Source organism: Lutjanus erythropterus, chromosome 6 (genome assembly GCF_056507025.1).
Source record: "Lutjanus erythropterus isolate fLutEry1 chromosome 6, fLutEry1.hap2, whole genome shotgun sequence".
Classification (NCBI taxonomy): Eukaryota; Metazoa; Chordata; class Actinopteri; order Lutjaniformes; family Lutjanidae; genus Lutjanus; species Lutjanus erythropterus.
Window position 1 is genome coordinate 6,100,422 of NC_139322.1, and position 21,779 is coordinate 6,122,200.

Sequence of the window (21,779 nt, forward strand, 5' to 3'; positions counted from 1 at the left end):
TTTTACTGTGATTATTTTTGTTTGCTCGCTTTGTTCTTGTGTGTTTGACCCGTGGATAAAATGGAAACACCATCAAGTAAAAAAAATGGCTTGTTTTTCTTTTAATCTATTGAGATACACAGTTAAAACAGAAATAACAGTGTCATCAAAGTACTAAGGTTCTCAGTGTTTGACTGACATTTTTTTCTCCCATGTGCGATACTGTAATTCTCAATAAAAATATTAAACAAGAAAAGAGACATAGAATAATGACAAAGAGATGCAAAGCAACCTCAAAGAGATGCAAAATTATCACAAAGATGATATATGACTAAAAAGAAATGGAAAATTGATACAAAGAGCAGTGATGGAAAAAGTACTGAAAGCCTGTACTCAAATACAAGTACTGTTACACTGCTAAAATATCAATCAATTGCAAGTAAAAGTACTAGTGACTCTTAACCATTGATGTCACAGTCACCTCTTCAAACTTGAGATAATTATTGAAAATGTGAACAACTGAAATTGAAAATGTATCTTATAAATTATTAATGAGTAATCAAAAGTTTTTTCTTTTGTTTTTTTCTTTTTTTTCTTCTTTAATTTTACATCCAAGTTTTATTTTTCACATGGCTCTGGCAGACAAAACAATGTTAAAATATAATATAAATATGCATGAATACAATTTTAATTAGCAAATTCTTAACAACAATGAGTCAATTAATAATTAAGCACTAACGTCCTTACTCTAAATGTGTGCCGCCAAAGTGTTTTGTTTTGTTTTTCATTTGTATGTCTTTTTTTTTTGTGATCAGATCACCTGATTGGTTACTAAAATGCAGATGAAAGATTTGGATATTAATTCAACTTGTACTCAGTACTCAACTGTGGGTTTAAAAGTAACTAAGTAACTAAGTAGATTACATCTTGTCATGCATAGTTAAGCACAAGTAAAAGTACAGACTTGAAAATCTATTCAAAAAAGTACAAGTACCCAAAAAACTGCTTAATTACAGTAATCTGAGTATTTGTAATTAGTTACTTCCACTCCAAAGAGGCACAAAGGGAAGCTTAATAAGCACAAAGACATGAAAATCCACCACAAACACATGCAAAACTACTAAAAAGACACACTGAATAACCACAAAGAAGTGCAAAATGAGTAAAAAGAGAAAATGCAGCTGTGCCACTTGTAGTCGCTTTGTGTCTCTTTCAGTCTGGGTGTCTCGTTCCTGTATAGGAGGTGTAGAGACCCTTTCACATGTTCGTGTCCAGCAGCCCACTGAGCTTTTTCGCAGTAGCCATTTTGACATGAACTAGAGTAAACACAGGTGCTACAAATAATACTGATTAAGGCTTTGTTCCATTCAGAACAAACAGAGTCGGGGTGCTGCTGTCGTGCATGTTGGCTCACTGGAGAGGCTCTGCTGCTCTTACTATAATTAGTATCACTGGTTACACCTGTGTTTACCTGCTATTTCATATCAATATGGCTGCTGTGCAAGAGGTCAGTAGTCTCATAAATAATTGCTCCATGCCTGTAGGCAGTATGAAGTTACAAATAGAAGCTATTTATTAATTATTGATAATTTCCAGTTTGTTATCATTAAGAGCCACAGCCTCAGTCTGTCCCTCCTCACCCCACCGAGGTGAAAGGTCACATGTTATTAGTCGGCGTGATCACCTGTTTAATCAAACCTCCATGGACTGTTGCCCTTCAGTGACGATAACCTACAACACATTGTCCATAAACATCAGAGCAATACAATCTGCTGTGTTATTGATTAATTCTAGCTGTCACTGTGAGAGCAGAGTCAATAAACCAGATCAACCGTGGACACCAGCGAAGCCGTGAATGTCTGACTCTCGTTTAACGGAGCAAATGCACCACTGAAAATGTTTTTTTCCTCCTCAACTTTTAAATTGCTGCACTTTGGTGCAAGTTTAACAGTTATGATCAGAGTGCTTCGGCATCTTGAGATCAGACCTGCTGGCACAGACTCAACTTAAAAACAGGTTCTATATAAATGTTTTTTTTCTGACTTTTCCCTCCAGACTATTCTGACTTCTTCTGGTACTCTTTTATTCATCAGGAGCATGTTGTGTTTCTCTGGCTTAATAACTACAGTCATTTGAATTTAAAAAAGATAGTGGTGAGCACTTGTTCATTTTCAGGTGAGATGTGGGTAACTCTTCACAATACAGGCTGCAAATTAAAGTGTAAATATTTTGTTCATGCTGGGGTTACACATCTGGAGGAACCCTCGAATAAAATACACCATAAATTCATTAAACAGAAATGGAAGCACAACACTTTTGTTTTCACCTCCATTTTTCCTTTTTAGTCTGTCTAAAGCCATAGTCATGTGAAATCTATAGTTCAGTGTTTGGTAAAATGTCTTTTTTCATGATAAAACTGAACATTTTAGCATCCTTTCCAGGCACACCTGTGCAATAATCATGCTGACTGATCAGCATCTTAAATTTGCTGCACCTGCCAGGTGGATGAAAGAAGAAATGCTCACCAACATCATGCTAATGTGGATTTTCACTAATTAATGCTCAAAATTAGAGAGAAATAAACAAACTGTGTGCACAGAAAAAGGGTAAAGATATTTTACCTCAACAAAATGAGAGTGAAAGAGACGAACAGGCTTAGTGTACAGTTCATTTTTATTTCTGTCAGGTCAAACATTTCATTACATTTCATCTTTTTGTAGCAAACATACAAAACCTAAGAGAAATAAAAGGTCAGTAGCATAATTATATGTACTTCTACATACTTAAAAAACAAAACATTTTTAAAGAAAGAATTTCAAATAAAGACAACATAATTAACACGTTTTCTTGCTTCTTACAGGTTTTCTCTAAGTAACTGCAAAACATTAATGTTTCATGTGAACAACCAACTCTGAATAAAGTTTTGGGCAGCTCCCAGAAAAGGGCAAAATAAAACAAAAATGATGTCAGATATGTCCTTTTACAATACTTAACTCATGATAAGGAGGAAAGCTACATGTGTGACTTTTACTTTGTATATATGTAAATAAAATATGACATATTGACTCTCATTATGCATACAACAGAAAATAACAGGAAAAAGCAGGAGTACGGTCTTCAGTATTTATTTCTCACAATTATTAAAAGGGACGTTTTCTCTTCAGGGTGGGATGACAATAATAAAAAAAAAAACTTGAACTTATTATTCAACCTAATAATCATTTACTTAAAACAAAAAGTAAACAACAATATAAATCTCTAAGTTATAAAAGCTCAATGGACGGGATTAAACAAAAATACTTCCCAGATCCATGCAGGGCTGATACTTGCATGATACTATTTACAATGACTATGTTTACATGCACACTACGTTTCCCAACATTATTCCAAATATGAAAATATTCCAGATTTGATATGGGTCAAGTAAACAGCATATTCAGTTTGGATATCATGAATTAGGTCTTACTCTGAATGTGGCATTTTCTGAAGAGTGGGATCCACTGATATTATTCAGGTTTCAGGAGCATTCTTTGTACGTATATACCCTGCATACAGAATAAGCATCTCAGTTGGGGTTTTTACTGCAGTGTGCGACACGTGGCTTCTTGCCCGCTTATAGTGAGCTCTGTGTGTTGTAAACAAACCAGCTAGCCCAGGCTGGGATGGAGATGCACGCACAAAAGGAAAAGCAACATATCTGGTTGGAAGGAGAAACAAACGTACTACTAAAAATCTAACATTTTCAAGAAGGTGGTTAAATAAATGAAAGAGGGTGGCTGTATTTGCAATGTCGAACAAGTCTGCAACCAGTGGAAAAGTCCTAGTTTGCATAAAGAAGCAAAATGACTCAGACAGCTCCAGCTGCTGCCCTTTTATGCATAGATGGCTGCATGTAAGTAGGAATATTAGAGGAATATTGGTTTTCAATTGGCCATGTAAACAGCTCAGTATGATTATTGCCTTTTTTTTGGAACAAGGGCACAGACAAGAATATTTTGTGTATATGTCAGCTGGCTGGAAGTTGAGAGAGAAGAGCCTGCAGGCGGTCAGGGGGTGAAAGCAGCTTTTAAACCTGCAGCTGTCAGGCCGGCACCAATCAGCTTCCTGGAATCACCTGCACACTCATTTGCTCAGTCATTTCCTCTGCCAATCAGAGAGGCTCCACCTGCAGCCAATTATACGCAAAGCGACCACAGAGAGGGGGAGAGAGAGATCAGCACACAGAAGGAGATAGAGCACAAAATAAAACTGTGAATACGACTACATGTTGTCCAAAAACACACAAAAAAAACAACAAGCAGTTAGTTTTGGGAGTGCTTCCTCTGGAACATTATGATCATCAGTCATCAGATGAATCCTACAGAACAATTTCATTGTTGCCCAGTTTTTTATCATCATTTGACACAGTTTCATAACAGTTTTATGGCTACAGCTATAAAGGTTCCCTCACCCCCTTTTTTCAAAGATTTTTTTGTAAACTGAATATCATAATTTAAAAATAAATTACACCATAACTAATTTAATTGCCATATCTGTACTGTTATCCTGTTTTACCCGTTTTCCCAGGAACAATATGTCTGTACCCAAAGTCATTTAAAACTGATTACTTAAAAAGATTAGATGAAGTTATTATTGGACCCTGTGTAAAAAGTAACAGTTGACAGTCATGGTGGAATGTAAATGTACATTTACTCAAGTACTCTGCTTAAAGGCACAGCATGCACTTTCTGCCACGAGAGATCTCTCTCACATTAAAACAATAACAGAAGACAGTTTGATGATGTTGCGAAGAAGCATGGGATCATGGGAGTTGTTGTCTTTACTGTTAAACAATCACTATCGCAGAAGCTCAGGCAGAAATCATGCTCACTGATGAGGTCACGTATTAAAGCTCATCATGTGAGTTCAATCTGAAAATAATGTGCACTATTTTTCTTTGTTAGTTGGATTGAACAACATGTTTACTTGTGTGAAACAGGCTTCAAGGTATGTTTTCCCGTTTGGTGGGTGTGTCAGAGGTGTTACCCAATTTGCAATGACCTGTACCCCTCAATATTAAAAAAGTGCTGCAGTGCGCTTGTGTGACACAACAGGGTGTTCAACTCACCAGCATTTCTATTTAACTAACCTTTTTGCTACGTTTTGTTGGAGCTGAATGCACCCCTTGTGTTTTCTGTGTTCCTCTGAAAGTTACTGAAATGAGAGGGAGTAAAAGTGTATGTGACACCACTGACCGGCGACGACATCAAACGCACCGCTACCTTGAATAAATTTTTAGATTTTTGTGGGTTTTTTGTTGGAAACATTCAGAATTATGTATATACACAACTCAGCTAAATATTCAACACAGGTCTAGTCATTTTTACAAATTTTAATGAGGAAATGTTACACAAATATGAGGTATTTATATTTTTCTCCGCTACATTTCAGAAGGGAATAATGTAGTCTTTATTCCACAACATTTATCTGACAGCTTCGTTTACAAGTTACTTAAAAATTAAGCTATTTGTACAAAAAACATGAGCTTATAAAATATGGTATTTTGTAATAAATCAAACTGCCTAACAAGTACAGATGAAAGATTAGTCAATTAATTAATTGACCGAAATTATTTTACAAAGAGTTTTTTCATGACTGGAACCATGAAATGTCCATTATTTTAATAACTTTAATTAATGCTGAAATTTAGACTGTTGTTGGACAAAACAAATATAGTGAAGGTGTTATTTTTGGCTCTGGGTCATTGTGACTTCACTTCGCACTGTCTTCAGAATTTTTATAATCAAACATTCAGTCAATTAATGGAGAAGATAATCAGCAGATTAATCCATCATTAGTTGCAGTCCTGTACAAAATAGCTAATGCATGAGAAATAATCTAATGATGATATAAGGTGACATTTTATACATTAAGGTAATACTTCCTCCACCACTGGTCGACAGATCTGTTTAGTTGTGTTATGCCGGAGACAGCGTGTACAACATGTGCAACAAGTACACACACACACACACACACACACACACACACACACACACACACACACACACACACACACACACACACAGAGTGAGTGCACTGCAGCACATTAACTTTCTGTGGACAGAGAGGGGTAAGAGGCTCAAGGCTCCTCCCTGAGAGTTTGTGAAAACATTCCAGCAAAGTGAGGGCAGTCAAAGAATTGGAAACTCTCAGAGCGGCCTCTTACTCTCTCTCTATCCTCCTCACCTCTCTGCACATGTAGTCACACTGCGTACAAGTCTTTACAGGCTGACTGAAGCTCCGAGGACGGCTCTGCAGGGGGACATATCAAGTGGGGAAACCTGAGGAATCCTCTAAAAGCTGGACAGACAAAGAAACTCAGCTGTCCCATTGATCGGCTCACAATGAAGCCGCTGTTTGTCCTCCTTGTTTCCACTGCCTGGACTTTGACTGGAGCCCAGTATTACTACCAGGGGCTGATGGATTATCTGGAGAACAGGTTGTTAGCTATTGAGGTAAGAAGCTATAACCCTTTAAATGAATGATAATTGATCAATACTATTGTTTCCATTTGTTAAAATGCAGCACAGATCTCTCGGGAATCATTAAAACATCAGAAAATTGATATCTTTGAGTTCCTGATTGCCTCTCTCTTCTCCTTTAATGTGCATTTTCACTAATGCAGTCCAATTAATGCAATGTCTGCCCAGCTCATCAACTGTGCCGGGGGCCTCTGGGGGAATCAGTTGATGCACGCAACACTCAGTTTCTGTCCGACAACATTACAATTTCTGCAGCGTTTTAAGACAATGACACCTCAGTAATGAGTACAAGCTCAACCTTTGCAGCCATGGCATCAAACATCCTGGCAGCCTAATAGAAAGATGTGTTCTACAAAGGTAGAATTAAGCTGTATTACAACAAAGTGCCGGAGGGAAGGATTGAAACACTGAGAGACCAGTTTTATAAGACAGCAAAGTTTGTGTAAGGGAAGACTTTTGTTAGCTTAAGGTGAACGTGATATGAAATACAGGATTACATGTCTGGATACCTCAAGGAGTCATTTCAGCAAACTCTGATTTAAATAATTCCTTTAATGCATTCTTTTGGAGTACATTTTCAGAAAAGAATTTTTTCATCAGCCGTGTGGCTGCAAACCAAAAATGACAATCTCCTAACCGTTATCCACATGAAATGAATTGTCTATTTACAGCTAAACCCGTCTCTCATCTTCGCCCCCTGTGGCTTGCCTCCAGTCTCAGCTCCAATATGCTGGCTCAACTTCTGCATTGATGTGAACATGGCGATTCATCAGCAAGTTTTCATTGAGCTATCATTTCCATTTGACCACAGGCCCACAGCAAGCAAGGCGAGATAATGAAACTGAGGTGCACGAGACGGTGGAGGAGCCGTTGGTTATTACATCTCGCTCCGAATAATTTACCTGTCACCTGGTGTCAATCACTACACTGAAAACTCACTGCTGTTTTCTATTTGGCGATGGTGATAAAGCTTTGATTGAAACATTTTGCTGTCTGGGATTTATTATTGTAGGAAACAAGACTTAGATTCAACAGCCGTGCTGGTGGCTCTGAGAGGCTGGAGGTGATATATAGTACCAGCGTGCTCACATGGTGATGCTTCACCTGTACAACTGTAGTGCTCACTCTCCTGGTTTTGTTAACATGCTGCTAATTAGCACTGAATGCAACACAGCTGAGGCTGACGTCAAGGTCATGAACCTGCAGTGACTGATTTTGTTTTGGACACTTGGACAGTAGAAACACAGTTGTGAGCTGTGAACACAACAGTGACATTTCATCCAGTTTAAGGGGCAACTCCATTTGCTTTCTTTTCTTTTCTGTTTTTTTTCCCAGTATACTCCCACTCAGCCGTTAGCAAAAACAATTTAATTGCCATGAAATTTTATACAGACATTCACGCCCCCCCTTAAGATGATTTGAAACAGCTTTGGTGATTTTGTGGGCAGCATTTCTATTACACAGAACAGCGTGTTTCAGCATGTGGTCTTCGTCAGGTTGATCCATCACCATGCTGTAAACATAATATTGATCCCCTAACTTTTTAATCTAACCCCACCAGCAGGTTAAAATTGCACTTCGGTTCATGATCAAACACCTGCAAAACTAATAGCACTCCCATCAGCCTCAGCTGTACTTTGTGTTTAGTGCCAATTAGTGTTATCATGGTAATGCCCACTGAACTAAATAAAACCTGCCAAACATCAGCATTGTTTTCGTGATTATGTCAGCACACTGACATTTGCATTTAGAAAAAAGCATTGCTGTGCAAGCTTACAGAGCTGCTAGCATGGCTCTAACCTCTTGTGTAAAAACCACAGATAGTATATAAAATATGGGCAGAGCGTCCATCCTATAGGTTTTTGAAGAACTGAAGTGAAGCTCACATTGTAGGGGCTCTGACTTTTGCCATCTTGGCAATGTCTTTCAAGTTTTTTTTTAAAAAAAAAACATATATGTATTCATCTATATGTCACTTATATCCCACGGTCCAACTAATATTTACATATTCTTGGGTATTTCTAATGATGTTTCATGGTTTGTCTTTTCCTGAAAAATGATTTGAAACTGTTGATGAAATTATTTCTTGCTTATGAGGCAGCAGTGCATGGAAGACAAATATTTTCTGGTTTCCTCCTCAGGCTTCTGAGATTCAACTTGATTATTTGATTAGACAGTTTACTGATGGACAGACGACTTTGGCTTTATTGCTAAAGAAGCTAACAGCTAAGCAACAGTTAGCTGCTGTTAGACGTCGACAGAACCAGGCCCAGCAGTGTCCCAGTGAACACAACCGGTCACCAGGACGACCACAACCTCCGAGACTGAAAGGAAATACAGCACTGAGGTTGTACTGGGGTGGTTTCGAGTGGTCACTGGTTAGCTAAGTTAATTTAGGTTGTTTAGTCCTGCTAACTATGATTAGCTTGGTTAGCCGCGGGCTTGTGGGAGTCAAACTCGGCAACAAAGCCACATCAGCAACCTATTTCCTGTAATCGAACTGGCCTCTGTTGGACTTGGAAGGTGTTTTAGTTCTGGTCTGGCCATGTTCACTGTGAGCACCCAGCCCGGGTAGAGTTAGCAAAGAGGACCGCTCTCCCTCCTAGCGCTAGGTCCTTGTCCTGCCATAGTGGCGGGCTGGAGGGGCTGGGCGTAAGGCAAAGTGTGATTTGCTACTGTAAAAGCGAATCAATGTCTGCAACAAGTCCCTCCCTTACTAAACGTTTTACAGAAAACACGTACGCAACAACCACTCCGCTGGCTGTTTCATGGGAACTTCTGGCTAATCCAAATAAGGGGCAAAAAGGTGGAGCTGTGAGGATAGCTTAATTACAAAGCAACATATTGGAAGTTTCTCTGAATTTACCAGCAAATTATCCTCAAATTTCACAGTAAGTATGCATGAAAATGACACTAGCGAATTATCATATTCTTACCATGAACCTTGGGGATAATTTGCTGGTAAATTCAGAGAAATTTCAAGAAGCTTTAGAAAACCTCTTTTGTACCAGACTGTAAACATGTTGTTGAGTATTGATTTGATTTTGGAGTCAGCCTCAAGTGCAGTTTTTGGTACGTCCTGCAGGCTTCACTTTTCAGCCCCAGAGCTTGCCACTTGGTAAAAACCAGAAAAAAAAAACTCCTAACATTTGTTTTGCTCTGTCCATGTCTGGTAGGACCGAATGCAGTTTTGGCACGAACAGTCCCATCGGTACCACACAGAGCTGCAGGACTTTAAAAAGCTCACTGCTGAGGCCATGGACGGGCTGAAGAGTGAGCACAGCGTGCTGTTCAAAGACCTGGAAGGAGCTGCGGTCAGAGTGGACCGGGTGGAGCGAGAGATGGACTATGTGGAGACCCAGACTTCCCCTCGGGCGTGTGCGAATAAAGCAGACAAGGTGTTGGAGCAGGGAGCCTGGGGCCTGGAGCAGAGGAGAGGAGAGGAAGAGGAGGAAAAGGACTGGCAGGAGGTGTACTCCAAAGTCTCTGGTGAGCTGCAGGAAAGTACACACACATCTCAGCCAAACGTCCTCTGCAGGATGGCTGCCTTTGATCTGCCATTTTCATTCATTACACGTCAGAACCTATAGGATGTATAAGTTGCGTCCATTTATAGTTTAATTTAGTATTACACACCACACCAGACATTATACCACCTCTTCTGCAGACTTGCTGTCTTGGAAAAGCCATGCCACTGGAAAATGGGAAACAAACAGGCTGCTGTTACAAGTCATTTAATGGAGTGCTTTGAGTCAGTGGGCAGTCATGTTTTCCAGGAGAAATGTGGCTTGATGCAAGTCATTTATTTCAGCAGAGCTACTCCCCTGTTTGCGGCGTTTGAACAGAGCATTCGTCTTTATAATCATCAGATCCCAAGGCGTGCTGCTACAAACAATGCAGAGATATAACTGCTGCACTGAGTCATTTACTCTGGTTACACAGGGACTTATAACCCTTTTAAAGCAGGAGGTGGAAAGTTGAGAAATCACATTTTAATTCCATGAAACACATCAGAGTTTATATTGGCAGATTTTGCTGAAAGTGCACATGAAGAAAAATGATCTATATTTATGCACCAAAGGATTACGTCTGATTTTTTAAAGCGGGCTTGTCTGAGCTACTCATCTATAGTGAGTGTATTACTGTTACTGACAGTAGATGTTGGTTGGAACGCTTCTAGTTTTGAGAAGCCAGTGTAGGAAGCTAAGCTGCTGTAGACAGGCTCAGCAGCCACCTAGTCCACCTAATAAAATCAATATTACTTTTTACTCACCACTTCACCTTGTCATCAGACAGTCTTTTCTAATGTGAAACTGCTGTTATAAAAATCAGTATCGCTCTCTCCAAACCAACCAAACTCCATAGGCAAAATCAGTAATTTTACTTCACAGGATGCTGAAGTCGCTGGTCTTCAACTTCTTCCTGTCAGTTTGTTTCTGTTTTTGTGTGATTTCTGTGGCTTAAAAGGATAGTTCAGATACCCCAAAGTCCCACAATAATACACATAAACTACCAGACTGTGGCAGTGAAAGATGCATAACTCCTGTCATCTGTCAGGTGAAATTATTGTTTTTGCCAATGGAGACTGGTTGATGTGAAGAGAGTGATATCTGGGTTATGTAACAGCCGCAGCAACAGACTTACCAGACCTTAACTATGTTACATAAGTCATGTGACATATCTCACATGACACTATGTCCACGTTTAACATTGTAAATAGGCAGGCTGGTGAGGTTTAGTCAATAAAACTACTTGTTAAGTGTTGAGAAAAGATCATGGTTTGGGTTAAAATAACTACATTACGTATGTTGTGCGACAGAAGTGACACTAAAGACGTCACGTCCATAACGACATTTTAAATCACTCAAAACTTTAAATAACTCTCTGTTTACTTTTTGTTTCGGACAAGAATCAAACTCCAGTCTCCTGGGTAAAAGTCCCATGTTTGTTCCACCTTATCCACCCCAGTTCCTTCAAATACAGACTCTCATTCCTTATACTTCTCCTGTAACGCTTACTATGTCCACTAGGGGGCACAGCCTAAAAATAAACAGACATATCAGTCCGAACAAGCTGCTTGCACTTTGTGCAAAATGCATGTTTTTCTGGTGAAGATGGGCTGGCAGTTTCCTGTCGGTAAATGCTTTCTGATGAAAATATTCTAAATATAGTGTACACTCATACACTATATTCGTACGCTGTTTTCTTTGGCAGGGGTGGACCTTTGTCTGTTGCTGCCCTGTCCACAGCAGTACGCTGCTTAGCTTCCATGCTGGTGCTCCTGTCTACTTCTCACAACTGAGTGCGTGTCGACTGCCATCTGCTGCAGTTAATACACCACATAAGGATAAGTACCTCTAACAGCAACACATTAAATAATCCAAACTCTCCCTTTAAGTCATTCCAAAAGCTGAATGCCATCAGCACAATTCAAATAGACAATTCATTCAGTAAAAAGCAAATGAAAAAATATTGATTTCTTTATTATTCTGGCTGCCTTAATACGACAATCAATAACACATAAATTCAAGAGTTATGTAGTAATATCATAAACGCTCAGCTCAGAATCAGTCACGCTCTGCATAATCAAGGCAGATTTCTCTCTATCAGATGTTCTAACACAAGCTGGAAGATAGTAAAATGTAGGGCAACGTCTTCTCTACTAGTTTCTGTGTGTCAAATCTCCTGTTCAATCTGGAGCCGTGTCTCTGCAGAGGAGGAGGGACAGGAAGCTTCCCTGAAGCTCATGTTCGGAGGAGTGAGCTCTGCACACAGTGAGCCATTGTTAACGTCCGTGAACTGACCCAAAATGAACTTCGCCGCATTGTAGGGACCCATTTCAGTTTGTAAGCATAATGCTAATTTTGCCCTAGGACGCATTAGGACAGGGAGACATCCTTTTGTTTGCGTATGTTAGTGAAAGCGGAGGATACAGAAAGCTTGTTGTCTGTGTGCTGCACTAATACTTCCTCTCATTATGAGTCTGTATGTCCAATTTCCCCCCGACTGGTTTGAATTTGCCATAATTTGGAGAGCCAGATATTGACTGCTGCAGGCTGTGTGATATTTTCTAAATGTTAGATTGCAAATACACGTACGTATAGCTGAGGGATGGCAGTTCATTAAAACATGTTAATGAAACTAACTCGGGATGCTGAGGATCAAAATCTGAACCAAAGTATTGCAATTATATTAGCTTCACACCTGTGAAATTTACTTATAATAACTGTGTAATCGTTAGTCTTTTATTTGATAAGACAACTGGAGAATTACAGGAAATTGGGGAGAGAGGGGGGGCCTACAGCTGGAACCCATGGCAGCTGCTGAGGACTCGTTTCCATGTTACGTTTCCAACATGACATGATAAACTTTTGTTGCATTTTGGCCGTTCATTCACAAAACAGTGACCTTTTGGGGGGCTGTAAATGCAAACTTTTGAGTTTCTAGAGTATAATCTTTTCAAAATGGCACCCTTACCATCTTTGTGTAAACTGGCCATGTGCAGTTCCTGTGACAACGGTGATGTCACTTGCATGCATATTATGTTTTTAGATAGCCATGCCCACATAGGAGAAAAATAAATCTGATGGTGGACTACAGAACTGTCTGTGCTGCAGACTACTGAGTTTATTACCACTCCTCCAGCAAAATGTACATTAGCTGCACCCCTACTGTGATCAGCAGAGGCACATTTGAGTATGCATTCGCCATTGTCTCCTTGTTTGTTTGCACTCATCACTGTGCAAGAAGGTTTGCACACGTGTGCCTACTGGCCCGGCGTGCACTGGACAGTGTTTTAAATTGTTTTTGCAGAGCCACGTGCCCAGGGATCGTCTTTACAACATTGTCATCTGAACACGGAACTTTTCACTTTTTTTTGGCAAGACTGTTGCCATGTAAACATGGTCTTACATATGGAGCATGCGCTCTACAACTCAGCTACCACGCTTCCATGTATGGTTGTCATTTGATGAGGTCAGATCTACTGATGACGATGTTAGGGAGCAAAAAGAAAAGTCAGAAATGGTGATGTCGCCTGAAATGTGGTTATCAAACACTTGTGACAAAGGCATGTGATGTAATGTAGACAGGATATTTTACAATTTAACAATAAACTTTTACTGGTATTTTTAATAACTATGAATAAATAAAAACAATATGTATAAACTTTAAGAAAAAAAATCAAATATACAAAGTGCTGCCTATAGAAAAACTGTGGATCATGTCCTGTCAAAAAAAAAGTTTTCATAGCACATCAGACAACATATACACCAATAAAGACCAAAAGAGGTGTGATTGGCCGTTGGTGTGATTAAGAATATTCTACTATACTGCTGTGATAAAAGGCAGTGGACATGAGGTGGGAATCAGGTGGGCAGAAGAGAGCGTGAGAAACTGGGCTGGTGGCTGGTTGATCAGAGCAGAGGGGGGAAAAGCCAAGCCAACTGTGAGTGTGTAGCTGTGTCAAGCAGTGTAACACGGGAAGGGGATGAGCTGAGCAGGGATTCGAGGCAGGGCTGAAGGTGAGACAAGAGAGGAGCAGACAAGATTGCAGGGAGAGGAGAAACAGGATTAGGTTCAGGAAACAGGTAACAAGCAAGCATGTTAGAAAAGCTGTAACGCAGACAGACTGATGTGGCACTATGATCTGGCAAGGTGAGTGTGGCAGAGTAACTAAACTAAAAAAAAAAACCCACTCCATATCAGCATGTTAGCATTGTTTTGTGACTATGTTAGCACACTGACCTTAACGTTTAGCTCAAAGCACTGCTGTGCAAGCTCACAGAGCTGCTAGCATAGCTCTAACCTCTTAAAGGCTGTTCACACTGCATGCTTGAGCGGTGCGTGACGGCACCAGTGCCGAACTACTGCGGCTCGCACGCGCTGTGGTGTCCACACACTGCTGCGGGGCAGCTGCCGAAAGTTTGCAGAAGAGTTTGAGGAGAAGAAAATAGCTGTTTTCTGTTTTCTGATTTTTCCCCTCGTTCATGGGGAGGTGGGAGGGAGGGACAGAAGGAGAACAGAAAAGAGAGGAAAAAAAACATGTAACATATTGCACAGATGTAAACAATGAAACTGTGGTGAGAAGTGTCCTGTTGCTGATATAATGTCCATATGACTGTCAACAGATGATTTTCAACTGGCAGTTTTGCAGTGAACCATCACGTGCATCACATGGAAAAAATAGGCAAGTCTCTGAATCTGTAGATGAAGCGTTGATGCAGCCGTGCCTGACGTATATGTGAGCAGTGCTGCATACACGGGCTGTGTGGATGCTCTAACTTCTTAAAATTGGCGCCGAAATGAAGACCAACAGGTAGGCCTTGCATGTGCACTGCTCAAGCATCTGGTGTGAACAAGCCGTTAGTTGTATCGCTTTTTATGTAGCTTGTGTGAAAACCATAGACATATATAAAATATGGACAGAGTGCCCATGACGTCACCTATAGATTTCTCCAGAGCCATTGTGAAACACAGAGCGGCTTCAGCCATCAGCATCTTTGCAGTGCCTGACTCAGTTAATTCCCCATACAGTTGTCATGAACAGGGATATTAGCTTTAGAGACCAAAACCAGTTTTTGTACCAGGCTGTGTTTATTTTTGCTGTTTTCACTGATGTCGCAGTTTGGTCAGTAACCTGGATGCGCAGCCATTTCGGAGATACTGGGATGTAAACAACAGAGTGGATTAGAGGCTGAATATTCAATTCCGACTGACTTCAGGTCGTCTAAACCATGGTAAGGTTCAGAAAAACGTGGAATCTGCTAAAACTTACACAGAAAAACTTAGTCAGAAGGGAAGGGTGCAACACTGACAAACTAAGGTTAACAGATGGTGAAGATCCTGACTCACTCTTCTTGGAAGAAAGACTAAACAGTTTTGCCTTTTATTTGCTATCATGACATGGTGAACTACCTCGTTTTTTTTGACACAGCTAAACCTTAAATGTTGCAAAGGTTGGATGGTGTGTGGATGGTGAAAGAGGCTTAGCATCAGCTCATTAATGACATGGCCTGTAAAAGCCAAGGTAGGTGATCAACTGATCTTTAGACATTTAACTAAACATCTAAGACTTTTAGGACTATGAGTCTGATAGTGGATCGGTCATAAACATTTAAACAAAACATCCCTCTCCACCCAATTTATTAAAAGTAGTCAGTTTATGAGAAACTAGTTTATTCTTACAAGCTATGTTTGTTTGATCAAAATCGATCATTTTCTGTACACTATGGTCTTCAAATGTTACTCATGAAGTTGTGGAAATACACTCAGAGCTTTCAGACAATTTCCACTTATGACATGAAAACGTTCACATGAACTCTTCTCGTGAAGACAGTTAACAGCAAATCACAAGAACAGTGGTGAGTTCAGATGGCCGACCTCTGGATCGATGACAGACCATTAAAACAGTTTTTAATGTGGGGATCTGTGGGGACTGACTCGCTTTTGGAGCCAGCCTCAAGTGGTCATTGTGAACTGCATGTTTTAGCACTTCTGAGTTGAATTCACTTTTCAGCCCCAGGGGTTAGTGCCTGGTAAAAACCAGAGAAAATCTAACACTTGTTTCACTCTGCCCATGTCTGGTAGGACCAAATCAAGTTTTAGCATGAACAGTCCCATCGCTACCACACAGAGCAGCAGGATTTCAAAAAGCTCACTGCTGAGGATGTTGACAGAGCTGGCAAGATGAAGGGCAGGAGACAAGAGTGGACCGGACAAGACTGCAGGGAGAGGAGGAGGAACGGGATTAGGTTCAGGAAACTGGCAACAAGCAAACATACTAAAGAGGCTCGAAAACAGACTGATTTGGCAAAGTGCGTTTGGCAGAGTTGAGTCTTTGTAGAAGTCTTGATTATTCGATTGAATGCAGCTGGTGAAGCTCTGCTCCGCCTCTGGCACACCTGTCTCCATTCAAGCAAGCACACACACAGCATAGAGACAGAGGGAGAAAGAGAGACTCTGCAGACTAACCATACGACTGTCATCACATTTTAAACCAAATGTTAAATGGTACTAAATCAAATGTAAATATCATTGATGTGTCATATGTCCTATTACATCAAAATTCAGCTCCATTTAAATCAATCAACCTATGGAACATTACCTATAAAACTAATTGTAGAATTTAGTATAAAGGTCTGTGAGTTTGAGCCACATATGTACTTTATGAGGTCATTATTAATCTATCAGATGGCCTGAGGAGTTCAAGGCCTGTTTTCTCAATCTGCTCCTTACTACGAGTGATGTGGTCCCACATGGACAGTTTTTTTCTGTAAGGATGGTTTTAGTTATTTGACAGATTTCTGTTTTTGTCCTTTGCTGTTTGCATTCTTTTCCTACTGGTCTCAGTAGGAAAAAGCAGTTTTTTTAAAAGTGAATTTGAAACCAAGTTAAAGAAAGAAATGTGTGTCTTTATGCACATCATAGTCACTGGATATTGATATGAAATGACTGTTTGCTTTCAGCTTTGGATTTCACCACAGGGTGAAGAGATGTGCAGAGCATTTAAAGAGTTTGGATGGTACTGTCGTTTATTTAGCCTTTCTAAAACCAAAAACACAAGAGTATACATTTAAGGAATGGAGAAAAGAGAGTTTTTATCTGTGCTAACATAAACTGCAGTCATTAGCGCATCCAGCTAACCAGCACAGCAGTCTTTAATGTTATTTCCAAGACCAAGGAGCACATTATTAACTAATTACATTAGTTTGTGGGGTTACAGGGTATGTTAAAAAAACATTAATGTCTATTGCTGCAATCCACTGTACTCTGAAGTAATCAGCTGGTGTAGTGATGCTTATGAAGTTCACAAATTTGCCAACAAACATCAGTTTGCTGTGGGCATCCGTGTTTTCAAAGCAGATGCGCTGGGACGCGTTTAGATCAGACATGGAGAGCACTGACTGACCAGTTTGCAATGGATTGCAGCATAACACATCTACTGTGTAGTATTTCAGCATTTGAGCATCGTTGCTCAGCCATGCCGCCAACTTTTCCCAGTGGCCACACGCATCAGCGCAAAAAGCTTTTTCCCCCATAGGCCACTATTATAAAAGAGACTTCTGTAAAAGTGTTAACAGGACACCTCAAACTGCAAACAAATATGCATGAAATTTGGCACCACTGAGTTTTTATATTTGTAAAACTTTTTTCAAGCCAAACAAAATCATTTTAAAAATCTGGGACGTAATCTGACACAATATCAAGTCTGCAGGCTAAGTGGGAATTTGTGGATGAAGGTATTGCGGGAAACACTACCACTACTAGAAAACTTTTAGCCTTAGGCGCCAGGCGAGCAACTGTCACCGGATTGCACAGGCGCCATCTTTGTATACACTGTTTAGTTCCTTACAAAGGATCTATGCTAGCAACTTTGTAGCTAACTAGCCAAATGTTAACATGAGTCTGTCTCATATTTACATCATATTACATCGTTATGTTTTTTTTTTAAACACGACAGTTTTTTTTTTTTATCATATTATCATATTTCTTCACTGCTTCTACGGTTTGTTTCATGACAAGATTTCTCACATCGGCTTTGTCAGTGAGTAACCTTTTTCCCACATCTGCTTGTGTGTATTTGTTGTGTCTGCTTAATTAAATCTACTTTGGGTGTTTTCAACTTAACTTAACTTAGGGAGATATTTAAGGGACAAACCTCAGTTTGAAACTAGGTAGTTTATGCAGCTGCACAATAGTTCTTTGATAGAAAAGTTTGAGGGAAAAATCTCCTCAGTAAAACTTTGCTTTTACAGATTACAGTGCTGAGAAAACTGACAATACAATCTGCAGCTTATATCAGTTTACTTTTGGATTCTGGGTTCATTTTATATTCATGCAGCAGCATTTCGAGTTTTCTTTAAGCACAAAAACACAGTTTTTGTTTTTGTGTTTTATCTCTCTCTGCAGACTGTGTGGAAATCATCTCTGCCATCAGATCAGTGAAGATCCTGAAGAGAGTGGGAAGTCCCAAAGGCATGTGGACCAGAGACCCCCGGTCGTCCAAGGTTTACGTCTTTAACGGGACATCGGGAGACAGCATCTACCAGTTTAACTCTGTACGTGACTTTTCTCGCTCTCCTGGTGTCACCAGCAGCAGACAGATTAAACTTCCTTCTGAGTGGAGCGGTCCCAGCAGTGCCGTTTATAACGGATATTTGTACTACATACAGCAGGAGTCTGATACAGATGTGCAGGTGGTCAAATACGACCTGCTGAGTGGCTCGGTGACAGACACCGCCATGTTCCCTGTGGAGAGCCGTGCCACCGTTTACAACCTCAACCCAGAAACCGTCGCGGACCTCGCAGCAGACGACGAAGGCCTCTGGCTCCTGTACGCGGCCAGTGACAGTGAACCAAACATCAACCTCGCAAAGATGGACCCCGCCACGCTCGATATAGAGCAAATCTGGGACACCCGCTGCCCACGGGAAAACGCGGAGACGGCTTTTGTAGTCTGTGGGACCGTCTATGTCGTCTACAACACCCGCCTGGCCAGCCGGTCCCGGGTTCAGTGCGTGTTTGACGTCAACGACATGGTGCTCAGCGAAGAGGCTCCTCTGCTGTACTTTCCCAGGAGGTACGGATCCCACGCCAGCCTGAAATACAACCCAGAGGAGAGACAGCTCTACGGCTGGGACGACGGATACCAAATCATTTACAGACTGACCATGAAGAGGAAGCTCCTGGTCTGACAGCAGGGAGGCTGGTGTCAGGTTTTTCAAAGGCAGGGATGAAAAATAGGAGCAGTAAATTTGGGCTTGCTATGCCAAAGTCTCTCAGTAGCCTGCAGACTTTCCATTTGTGGTAGGTTTAACACAGAAAACAGGTAACACATTTTTAGCACATTTTAATTAAAGGGATAGTTTGGATTATTTGAAGTGTGGTTGTATGAGGTACTTATTTAAAGTCAGTATATTGCCTACAGTAGATGGCGGTCAACATGCCCCCTGTTAGGGACTTTTCCAAATTTATAAAATCATACAAAGGCTTGGAGTCACTGAGAAGCCTGCACTAATTCTTAACAGACATACTGTCTTCTAGACAGTAGATGCAGCTGTCTTGCGGCTAAGGTTGGAGAAGTGTTTGTCTTGTCTCTCTGAATGCAACAGATGGAACTGTTATCATGGGAGGAAAGGGTGCTAAGCTGTGGTCTCAGACGTTCATACTTCCTGTGTTTGGTTTTGCACACCAATAGGCTAAATCTATATGCTGTAGATGTGTTGGATCTCACCTTATTTGGGCAAAGGTTCATCACGACCTTATCTGTGAATGTTAAAAGTCTATCCTGGAAGAACTGCAGAATTGAAGGGGACATCAGGACGAAGCATGTACTGATTATTCTTTCTTTCTCATTGGTCAAGTATTATTAAACCAGTTTCTCCTGTGTACTTTCTCCTTTTGATGTATGGGCAAAAGATGAAATCCACAACAGTGTGGACATGGCCAGAAACAAAACACATTTAAGCCACCTAAAAAATCAATATCAGTCTTAAGTGTAAGTGCTTAAGTGCTGTTGATTTGTTTGTGTTAAAGGCTAAAGGTTACTTCAGATTCACTGAAGTCACACAACAGGGTGCAGGTTTCAACAAGTCGAATTTAAGAGTTTTTAAGACCTTTATGAATGCAATGAAGCATATGAATTTCCAGAATTACTTGCAAGTAAATGAATTTATTCACATTGAATATTGGTTGCATATACATCTTCATTGCTTTTATATGACTGATGATAAGTTATCGTGTGTAAAGTCAAGAGCGCCTCTGTTTTTAATGCTGACGTAGATACAGATGCTGCCCAGAGGTTGCTCAGGAGCTGCAGGAGTTAATGATGCCAGTGCAGATTAAATATTAGCATCTTTTTGATGCAATAGCCCACAAACCACATTACGACATGTGCTCAGTTAGCTTTAATGCATCCATGTTGGTTTTGTTTTGTAGTTGTTACAGCTAATTAAGTTAGTTAATGCAACTTTAATGTACTTGTTGCTGCTGACCTTGTCTACAGCAGTGCATTACTTAGCTTCCTACACCGGTTATACTACTGATTCTACAAAACTTGGGGTGTGTTCACCTCCATCTCCTTCAGGTATTACACTGACTACGGACAAGTACCTCATACAACCACACTTCAGATAATCCAAACTATCACTTTATACAGATTTTCAACTAATATTTACCTATTTGATCCTCCTCTTACATGTGTAATACACCAAAATGAAAGAAAAACCCTGAAAATGCCACTCTATCTATTAGAGGCTGTCAAGTCTTACTGCTGTGTGTTGTGTGCGTCCTCCCCTCATTTAATTCAGACGAAATCTCATTTCCTTTGTGCCCGTTCCTGCTTGTTAAGACACTGGCTGTGTGGCCATTATATATGCCGTGTGCTGCCACAAAACACACAGCGCAGTGCGCATTTTGCATAATAAGTCTTTTAATCAAAGAAAAGAAAATCAAGTCACAGAACTGATAGCACGTCACATCCCATGGGAGAAAAAAAACCAGCAAACTCTCCTCTGCCGATGATTTTCAGACTCGTTGAAACAAAAGAATGACAGTTCGTGGTGGAAATACTGTTATGCTATTTCAGTTGACTTTATTACACACTGGGTCACTCGTTATTGTGAGTCTCTAATGATCTAAAATCTAAAAGGAACTCATAATAGACTTTTGTTTGGACTAACAACTGTTGATATCAATCAATCACCAGAACATTTTCTCAAACATTTCTATTATTACAAATACAAAATGTTCAATAGAAAATTGTAAATTCAGTGCTATCATAACAGTTGGAAGGGATACAAGATCATATCAAGAAACATTACAATATTAGGCAAAGCTAGAAGGGCTTGAAACAGTCCATAAACTGAGGCGGAAGTGATTTAACAGGTCTTACTTACTATGAAAACACACCACATTGTCATATATATGACCATCATAAAACACGTTTAAAAAAATAACGAGGAACAGAAACATTATTTTTCAACCACTTGTTTTAAATTTTACACTAAATTAAGATATTAAAAATGTGTGAATAATGCCGTTAGTCTAGAAAGGAAACAACCGCGTGAATGAGAGCAAATTTCAAACTGTGTGAGTAGTGTTGATGCTACGATGGATTACGTCAAGCACGAACAATAATGCACTGACTCATTCTCGCCATAACAAGTGCCAATTAGAGAAATGCCACTGCTCTGTAGACGCTGACCTGCCCGCCCATCAGCTGCCCCCGCGCTGTCGTCTGAGCCTCAGCAGCACACTGTGAGGTACTAAGCAGCTCGC

The 21,779-nt window shown here is 40.2% G+C and overlaps 2 protein-coding genes across 2 annotated transcripts in view; one reads left to right on the plus strand and one right to left on the minus strand.

The window, feature by feature from the left end:
- Positions 1–3,289: 3,289 nt before the first annotated feature.
- syt6a (synaptotagmin VIa) overlaps positions 3,290–21,779 on the minus strand; it is a 108,699-nt gene continuing 90,209 nt past the window's right edge. The window contains exon 7 of the mRNA XM_084720352.1: positions 3,290–4,144. Within this exon, the coding sequence (XP_084576478.1) occupies positions 4,130–4,144 (15 nt within the window). The 3' untranslated portion in view covers positions 3,290–4,129. The remainder of the gene's footprint in view (positions 4,145–21,779) is intronic.
- olfml3a (olfactomedin-like 3a) lies at positions 6,150–20,389 on the plus strand. Its single transcript, XM_084720350.1, has 3 exons — positions 6,150–6,473; positions 9,677–9,989; positions 18,411–20,389. The coding sequence occupies exons 1-3, from the start codon at positions 6,363–6,365 to the stop codon at positions 19,193–19,195; spliced, it is 1,209 nt and encodes a 402-aa protein (XP_084576476.1). The 5' UTR covers positions 6,150–6,362; the 3' UTR covers positions 19,196–20,389.

Coding starts and splice junctions, on each gene's coding strand:
- olfml3a (XM_084720350.1), top strand. CDS start 6,363: ATGAAGCCGCTGTTTGTCCTCCTTGTTTCCACTGCCTGGACTTTGACT. Junction 6,474..9,676: donor ACAGGTTGTTAGCTATTGAG/GTAAGAAGCTAT, acceptor CATGTCTGGTAG/GACCGAATGCAGTTTTGGCA. Junction 9,990..18,410: donor GGTGTACTCCAAAGTCTCTG/GTGAGCTGCAGG, acceptor CTCTCTCTGCAG/ACTGTGTGGAAATCATCTCT.